Here is a 9,143-nt window from a genome sequence, read left to right on the forward strand (position 1 = left end):
TTTTAGATGTTTAAATTTCTACTCTCACTAGCAACAGGCTAGCTTCTTGGGCAACGTGCATTGCTACAAAAGAACAGTCAGTACAATCAAGAGCACAGAGCGCTCCACATAGTTACTCCATCAGCTGTCTGCAAACCGCTAGGCACAGAGCTGTTCAAGCCCTGCCAGGCACACACATGGAGCTAGACCTGTGTATGGACCTGTATTCACTGCTAACCGTCTACAGGCAAAATATAAATCAGGTCTCCCCCTTCACTTGAAGCACAGATACGCCCTTAGGTATCAGCTAGATCCCATAGCACACAAGACAGCTCAAATGCTGACTCCAAGCATTATAAATTTTACTTGTGTGTCAGTCTGCTACACTTCCCCAGCAGCCCCACCCTGGCACATTTCTCCTCTATCTGCAAACTTCCTAGAACTGGAGGTAAAGATCACCTTCCAGTGACTACTAATGCCCTGGTTGCAAAAAGATATCAACATCACCTTTTTCCCAATGGCATTTCTATACAGATCTGCTTTTCACTGGTATAACATCTTAAAAAAAAAAAAAAAAAAAAAAAAAAAAAAAAAAAAAAAAAAAAAAAAAAAAAAGTGACACTACCCTAACAGCAAGCAATAATCATACTTGCTTTCTACTCCTTTAGTCTTAAAATGCCCACTGGAACAGACTGGAAATTTCATCTTGCGATGGATATAACAGCCAAAATTGTGGTTGCAGCTAAAGTGCATCTCCAGCACTTGCACTTGACCTGTAAAACTTGATTTCCAGTAAGGTCTACACTTAAGTGCTCTGAAGAAGTGATATTTGTACAAAACAATTCTAGGCACAGTAAGGGCCATATTAACAGTGCATTAACAGTGATTAGCATGGGTTACAGTTTTACCATTCCCAGTGCAGACAGCTTGCCAAAGGAAGACAAGGGAAACAGATAGCTCCACTTCAGCAGCATCTTTCCTCTCTGCACAGAAGCCCCTAAATTAGAAATGTTAGCTTTTAAAAAGAGCAAACGACAGTTGAAACTTGAAGAATAGCACTTGTCCTGTTTAACCGCACCATGTTCTGAACCGGCTTAGTTGTGCAAGAATTTCAAATCACATCTTTCGCACAGGTCTTGTTTCCATTGTCTATGTGAACCTGACTCAAATACACCTTCAGAGAACAGATACCATCTAAGACAGAGTTTAGGGAGCTATTTAGATAGCTATAGGTCAGATTTGTTTCTTGACTACTGAAACATAACATGTGTTGTCTTAGAAGCCACTTTAAAAAGGAGAAGACAACTCCCCAAGGATGATCTTCTTCCTTATTTATAGGGTTAAATAGTTTTTCAGATTACATTACAAAGCTAGGGGGCCAGATATTTACCTATATCAATTTGTAGGAGCAGGGAGTCTAGCCAGATATACTTAAAGTGACTAAGCTTTGAAATCAGAGGCTCTTTTACAACAGGTTAACAAATCTGCTCCCACCCGTAGAGACAGGGTAGAGAAAGAGGAGATCAGAGACGGAAACAGAAATCCATCAGTTTTGTCCACTGCAGCCAAGAGAGTACTATTTGTCTAAAGATCAGATAGAAGTCAGTCTATTCATACATAAAAATCTGTTGTTACATTATCTTTCAGTCATTTCATCTGAATTTCACATGGTGATTGTGTTTCCTGAAAATATCTTTTCATTTCCTCATGCTGTAACACCCTGCTTCTCCTTTGGAGAGTACTTACTGTCTTATGACCTTGTTGTCATTGATGATACTGAATCCATCATTTGTTCTAAATAAAGTCTGCTCAGTGCCTGAAAAAAGTCAAGTATAACCAAATAAGCCCCATGATCCATCTTCCTGATGCATCACAGTGAAGGCAGACTCCTGCTCTTCTGTAATATACTGTTAAATGATACGGTCACTGCATCAACAGCTTGCAGCAGGGTGGAGGGGGGTTGCATCTTTGAAAGAGGAAAAGTCCTCAGAACACTAATTTAAGTATAAACAGCTTTGCAGCTGAACACTGTTCTAATTCATGGCTGGTGCTATACAGAATGATTGACAATGTTAAAAGCTTTTTAGGAAGACTTCAACATGAGACTGGCTTTGCAAATCAATATGCTTATGAAAGAAATTAAACACCAAATCAACACTCAACCCCCTGAGAGCTCTTAACAGCTCAGCTACACTATCGATTTATGTATAAAAATAGATCTGCTGGCCTAAACTTTTAACATAAACATATTGTTGATTTCTGCTTTTTAAATAGAGGGACAGTTTTTCTGTTCCTTTAAAACTTACACCAATTTTCCTAAAACTATCTATTTGGATTACCAAAATTGCACCAACTACTTACAGTCTCTGATGGCTCCTGTCAAAACTTTGATCCCTCCTGTATAGTAGAGAATGTTCTGGTCAGGCCTATCAAGTTTGTGCAGCAGTTCTTTTACTGATAAAGCTGTAAACTTGCCAGACTGAAATTCCTTCAATGCTCTCTCTTCCTCGTTCATTCTTTTTTCCTCCAAGTTTAATTCATTCATGCAATCTTGGAAATCAGAAGAAAGTAAAGCAAGTTAGACGAAGTATTCTAACACAGTGAAGTTTCAAGTCAAAAACAAAACTGGCTCCACAACAGAAGGAGCACTCTGCTTCCTACAATGACCCGTGGCTGTGCTGAGTGAAGCACAGGGCTTAAACACAAGCAACAGTTGGATACAAAGGCTGTGTGAAAAGACTCCATGAAAAGTTTTGAAAACCTGGAGAGTAGGTTTGAGTCTACATTCTATTCTGATCAGAAAACAAGACCCCAGAGTATAAAATTTAGATTTCTTACTTTTAAACAGGCTTTCTTTTCGGGGATCAATTTCTAAGATCTTCTGATAGCACTGCCTGGACTTAACAGAGAAAAAGAACAGACAGTTTAAGATGAAATGGGAAAATGAAAAAAATTTGTACCCTAGACAGATTCAACCTGTTTAAGTTGAACAGTTTTTGGACCACAGTACTTTTACTAAGTGTGAAAAAAAAAAACCTGAGAGACAAGTCAAAACCTTCACAATTGGAAGTGCCAGATGAGTATGACTGTCAGTCACTACTCAAGCCTGCTATTCTAAATAAAAAGGAAAATTGGAAATGCAAACCTAAGAATATGCTGGTAGGAACAAAACAAGCCAAGTTTCTAGAGATGAAATAGCAAATAAGGTATAACAAAAAAAAAAATAAAGGAACTGTAACTATCAGTAGGGATTTGATTTGTATGTCTTGCTGGTATGTTCACAATTAAACTGATCACAAGTTTAGGACAACGAAAAACCTTCTTCATAGACTTGAGCAGCCAGGAACTCCGAGGTAGACTTGGTGTAGATTTGTGTGGTCCATCTTCTACAATTATTTTATTACAGGCATTTCTGAAATGATCAGAAATGCTTTTGATCTTGCCTGTTCTCTTCAAGCACTTCAAAATTTCTGAAGCTTTACGGGGGTTGTACTAAAAGTGTTAAATTTGTTAGGGAATGTAGTAAAGTATCTTGCAGCAAAATCACAAATTTATTCTTCTCATCCACATCATGTCAAAAGCAAAACAAAATATGGCCATATGCCCCCAAGACTTAGCCAACTTACCTCACTGAAGTGCTTCAGTGCCAGGTGAGCTTTACCCATTTGAAAATAGGCTTTAATACATTTTTCATTGCACTGTGTAAAAAAATAAGAAAATTAAAACCAGCAAAACGAAACAAAAACAAACCCCACACATCATGACATGTGTAGAGTTTTGAAACATAAAATGTTTTTCCAGACTTCTGGCTAACACAGTTAAAACTGCCCAAAAGTAACGGTAAGCACAGAAGGGGATAGTCACACCATCTACTAGAGGAATCTACTGTTTACACACTGAATATTACTTTCAGGTACTAACTTCGCTCTGTTGTCTGTGCAAGGAACAGGCTTTGGCTCTGCTCTGCTTAAAGGCTGAAAGCAGCTGGTACTAACGTCCTTCCCAGAAAACTGCCTTTAGGTAATTCAAGCAGACTCTCATGCTCGTAGGTAACATTTAGACCCGCATGAATAAGTTGATCACCTTCACATGAACAGAATTCTAGATCTGTAAAGTTTAGATTGTTTCCCCCCTTCCCAAAACTGGCAGCTAATAGATTCCCTGGGCATCAGAATTTATATAACAACAGTAGTAAGATATCTAAGGACATATTTTAATGCAGTTAAAAATGCAGTTGAGTTGTCCAGATTGAATTTTCTCAAGGAGGTTTACCCCAGGTAGCAGTTTATTCTCATCCAATTGCAAGCATTTTAAATTTCTATACTAAACTACAATAAGACTGACCATCAAGTGAATTGATGTTAGGATACAGAATGATGTATTTTCCCATTCTAAAGCAAAATGGCAAGGGTGGAATCATAAACTAGAGCTAGGGAACACCCTCTTGTTTTGAGGTCAGAAGCATTCACTGGTGTTTACAGGCAAGAAAAGTCTTGCCAAGAACTCAATTGTACAGTAAGGTTCTCCTTCAGCTGCAGAGCAATTAACAAAGTTTGTTTTGACTCTATTATAACTTCAGGCCATCTTTGTACTATCGCTCATTTTATGCGTGCAAGTCACTTATTGCTGTCTGAAGTTTGTATATTAAGCCTTAACAGAACTTCCACATCTGTTTCGATTAATTTGAGAATGACACGAGTATTAACTGCCACTAGCTGTATAAAAAAAATAAGAAACATTTAACTCAGTGCTAACAGACTAGCTGATCTTTCCTGGCTCAATTATCTTTGGAAAACACATTTTTTTGAAATGATGCTGCCAATATTATTAATGATCTCTCAATCACATTGTACTCAATGGGCATTGCTGATGTAACACAACCGGATCTAGATTCAGCTTTTTAGTATTTTATACAATCTTCACTTAAACCATCAGCACATGAATAGTTCCTCTTCATGGGTTTAAACTTTTTTTTTTCCCAATGGACATGATGTTGTCTGCCAGTTTGTGTGGTAATTAGCTTATCACTTGTAACAAATGTTTCAATTAAAAATTCTTGAGAAGTAGAAAACTTTTTTCATACAGGCAGCACTGAAATGTTAATTCCTTTATAGCAGGCAAGTTAACTCAGGATGCACGAATCTGTACACCACCACCACATTCTTTTATTTCTATTAGTGCATTGTCTCTACACCATCATTATACGCGAACCCTCCTCCCATTGGCACATGACCTGATCACAAAAGACAGAAACCTGGAGTTACCTTTAAAGCCCATTCACAGTCACCAATGGCTTTTTCATACTCATGCATCTTCATGTAGGCCTGAAATTAAGAACCAAGAGAGTCTAGGCAGAAAAATTAGACTATTTGACACATCTTCCCCTAACTATTGTGCAAACATGAACTAAGAATTAGCCTGCTGATGTGCCTATACATAGATGTTTTCAGGATAATTATCAGTGGTTTCTTAATCTTTCTTCCATCTCACTGTGGTTGTTTGTCATTTAGACTAAACACAAAAAAAGGGAATTCAAAACACAAGTATGGATTAGACCAGGCAAGTAGGGAACACAAAACAAGCATCATCTTTCCACAACTATAAAAATGATAATTGAAAGAAAATGCAGTGTATTTCAAGAAAACTATACACAAGACAGTTTTTATTCCTTTTGGGGTAGCAGGGATTGATCTGTGCAACATCGAAGACTGAGAAGGCTTGATTACACCCTCAGCAAGGACTAGTCACAGCAGGAAAAGCTTTCTGGACTTCAGAGACATTAGACAGAAAGCAAGTAATTCACATTTCTAGTGATGTTTGTGTAGCTCTTTCATTAAGACTGTAAAAAGACACTGAAATATTACAAATGAGTCATCTTAGCAAGTAAGACAAGTGAATACTATAATCTCTGGGCAAGAAATCAAATCTCCATTGTAATCCAACTTACATTGAGGTCCTCCTCTATTCAATTTGCCTGAACTTTTAGCTTTCAGATTCCTTTGGATTTTCTCATAACACATTGCTAGCTTTTATAGGTACACAAGATGCATGCAAATTGTGCAATGCATTTGCAGAAGTACTTGCACCCACAGGACCCTTTCGTGTTTTATCTTGGCAGTACTACCCTGAAAGCAGTACACTGGTGGCTCACTTTTGCATGCTGACCTGTGCTCTGTTTGTGTAAAGTTCCTGCTTGTCCTTCAGTTTTTCTAGGCCTTCAGTGTATTTCTGAATGGCTGTGACATAGTCTCCTTTCCTGAAGGCATCATTTCCTTTCTCTTTCAGAGCTGCAAAAGAAAGGACACACACACACACACACTCAAAATCACATTTGTTACAAAACGGTAATGAGGAAGAGAGAGGCCATATTCTCCTGCTGCAACAATTACAGCTTCTCTGCCGCTGTCATCAGCCATACTTTTTAAGAGATTTCCGAGGTATCCCACGTACACAGCCTGCATTCCTCCATTAAAAAGCAAACTCTGAGCATGTCTTTTCTTTGCTTAGCCCAATTTTTAAATACTTAAACTCCCTTCCTCCATCCCAAAACCTTATCATAAGGAGAAGAGCAGGAAGAAAAATGAGTTGCAACAACTGTATGAAGCGTATAACCTTGTTTCAGCTAATCAACACTGTGCAGAAGATCACTGATCTCAAAAACACGACATCATCGCCTCAGTGTGCATAAGAATGGCATTCAGAGAGTGGCACAACAGCCTCTTAAATCATCCATCTCCTTCCAAATAGTTTCTGAAGGCACTAACTAGAAAAACTTCAGCAATTACCGTTTGCTAAATGTTCATTTCTCTTCCTTCGTTTAGCACGCTCTCTCGCATCCTTTTCCAAAACTGCTAGAAAGCCATCTTTGAGCCAGGAGAGTTGGTGGAGTTTCAGTCAAAAAACAAACACACAAAAAACCTTCATTAAAATCAAACTGCAGATGAGACAGAAGTCACTTTTGAAGTATTTCTGAGTCTTTTCTCTACAAAGAAAATCACATCGTAATTTCAATAATAGTCGTATATAATCAACAAATCATTTCAATAATCCAGCATGAAATTGGAAAGTGAATGACAAGCTATTATAGATAAAGACCATCCTACTAATTGAGGATTGTATACTTGCCTCTAAGTATCTCACCTCTACAGAAGAGCTTGTTTCTTTAGAATTTAGAATAATTAATTTCCAGATGAGAAGCAAGAATATGATGACAAACTACAACAAAAAGATTCCTAACTATGAATAAATGCAGCCATAAAGCTAAGATTCCTGAATGCATTGCTTAATCTGACTGAACGTTCGCTAAAAAGAAAAAACAGCTTTGACTGTAGTGGGAGTGAACTTGGACCTTGCATGAGGTAACAGCAAACCTCACCCTAACTCAGCTAAAACAACAATGAAGAGAAGCTAAATATTAGAGGGAACATTGTCCTACCTGAGTTCACTGTCTCCACATTTTCCATGCCCTAAAAGAACAGAAACATAGTACATGCATGTACACATACAGATATTTAATAAAACCCATAGCAGCAAAGGAACATCTGGTTCAGTTGTTCAAAGTGACACAGGCACTGAAATACAGTGGAAATGTCAAAATGACACTCTAACAAAGGACATAAAGGACTTAATTTCTTTTAAAATTAAGAAAAAGCTTCTATTTGTGTCTTTAATAGGCCAAGTCACTGAAATCCAGACCCTACTGCATGAATCAAAGCCTAATAAGACTGATGAAAGCACTCTTATGTCTTCAACTAGCTTTGCTCAAGTCCCTGAAGTGCAAGCAGAAGCTACATCCTGTGACATCTGAATGCTTGCATCCAACTTGGACAAATCCAAGAGAAATGTTTTATGTTTGTAACAGTCTTAAGACAAAACACAACATCAACTACATTCCAATAAGAGTGCTAGTGAAGAAGACAAAGTCATGCCCTAATATATGCATATGCATTTTTCCAAGCTTTTTCCTCCAGGGCAAGCTGTGTGAATCCACATCACTTAAAAGATCTCAAACATGCACAATTTAAACAGCAAAGGAAAAGTTAAACCTTACAGAAGGTCGTGTGTTGATCGCTGTTCTGTTCACCTTCGTCTTGCATTCTTCCTCCTCGCTAGCCTCTTCATCACAGAGCCTTTTCTCTGTCTCAGCAAGGGCTTTTTCCTGGATAGCTGGGTCTGTGGACTTCAAGCCTTCGACTAAATTGGCTAAAAAAAATGGGATGAAAAACCAGACATACACACATGAACTTGGGTGACCTCGGGAGGATCAGGAGCTCAGCTCTGCCTCAGGTGACACATGCTTTTGAAGCCACCAGAGACCAGGAGAGCACTTTAAAATGGAAACATTCACTGACAAATCTGCTTCCCACTCCTGAAAGCTATCGGTAGCTTCCACATTAGCAAAAAATTACCTATAGCGCCAGGAAGCAGCTCCCGGCACCTGGAAAGCCGCAACTCCCGCCTTCTCACGGAGCCTGCGCACACAACAAGCCCGGACGAGAAGGGGGGGGCGCTCCTCTTCGCCATTTCGCGTCCCTTCCCACCTCAAGTGCGCCCCCGGCTCTTCCGAGACTCCCCGGGACCTGCCCGGGCGCGCCAGGCGCCCACACCCCCGCAGCCCAGCTCCCTGCAGCGCCCCTCCCGCGCTGCTTACTGATGTCGTCCACGCGACGGAGGAACCGCTGGAAATCCGCCTCCTCTTGCTCGTCGGCTAACATGGCGGCAGCGCCGCCGGGGAGTGGGGGCGCGGAGCCTGCACCGGAAGGGAACGGGACCCCGGCCGGCCGCCGTATGTACGGGGCGTCCGCAGCGTTGCCATGGGGACCGCTAGCTGCTGGCCACGCCCCTCGGCGCCTTGTTAACGGGCGGGGCCATGTTAAAGAGGGGGCGGGGCCACGCGGGCGGGGTGCCGGGAGGGTGTCTCCTAGTAACGCCCGCCATGGGGCAGGCCGCGGCCCGCCGGCCTCGCAGGCCCCACAGGCCGCGGCCTGGGCGCTTGACCCCCACGGGCAGGGCGGACGTCGCGTGTCCCCTTTGCCGCGTCCCGGGATACCTGAAAAAGACGCTTTACCTCAAACCCTTCAGGCGCAGCTTCTGTCCGGCCGCCACCAGCAAGCGCTGCAGAGGCCTGGCCTCCCGGCACGCTGTAGAGTGCACCGGGCTGCAGG

General features: G+C 41.0%; 1 protein-coding gene across 16 annotated transcripts in view; it reads right to left on the reverse strand.

Annotated features, from left to right (window-relative positions):
* The window catches only part of TTC12 (tetratricopeptide repeat domain 12), a 66,466-nt gene extending 57,642 nt beyond the window's left edge, over window positions 1-8,824 (reverse strand). For 11 of the 16 annotated variants that reach the window (XR_010392483.1, XR_010392481.1, XR_010392480.1 and 8 more), the window contains exons 1-11: window positions 8,388-8,543; window positions 8,030-8,181; window positions 7,415-7,445; window positions 6,765-6,842; window positions 6,145-6,266; window positions 5,244-5,303; window positions 3,606-3,677; window positions 2,818-2,878; window positions 2,341-2,529; window positions 1,726-1,795; window positions 888-976 (exon numbers count right to left, since the gene is read on the reverse strand). Coding sequence is in view for 9 of the 16 variants with exons in the window: in XM_064524216.1 (XP_064380286.1) it covers window positions 888-976; window positions 1,726-1,795; window positions 2,341-2,529; window positions 2,818-2,878; window positions 3,606-3,677; window positions 5,244-5,303; window positions 6,145-6,266; window positions 6,765-6,842; window positions 7,415-7,445; window positions 8,030-8,181; window positions 8,388-8,502 (1,039 nt within the window). In the remaining 7 variants the exon portion in view is untranslated. Of the gene's footprint in view, window positions 1-887; window positions 977-1,725; window positions 1,796-2,340; window positions 2,530-2,817; window positions 2,879-3,605; window positions 3,678-5,243; window positions 5,304-6,144; window positions 6,267-6,764; window positions 6,843-7,414; window positions 7,446-8,029; window positions 8,182-8,387; window positions 8,544-8,629 lie in introns of those variants that run through there. The other 5 variants (XM_026118522.2, XM_026118529.2, XM_064524214.1 and 2 more) reach the window with 4 other exon arrangements.
* Between the last annotated feature and the right edge of the window lie 319 nt (window positions 8,825-9,143).

The sequence above is a fragment of the Dromaius novaehollandiae genome, chromosome 21, assembly GCF_036370855.1.
Source record: "Dromaius novaehollandiae isolate bDroNov1 chromosome 21, bDroNov1.hap1, whole genome shotgun sequence".
Taxonomy (NCBI): Eukaryota; Metazoa; Chordata; class Aves; order Casuariiformes; family Dromaiidae; genus Dromaius; species Dromaius novaehollandiae.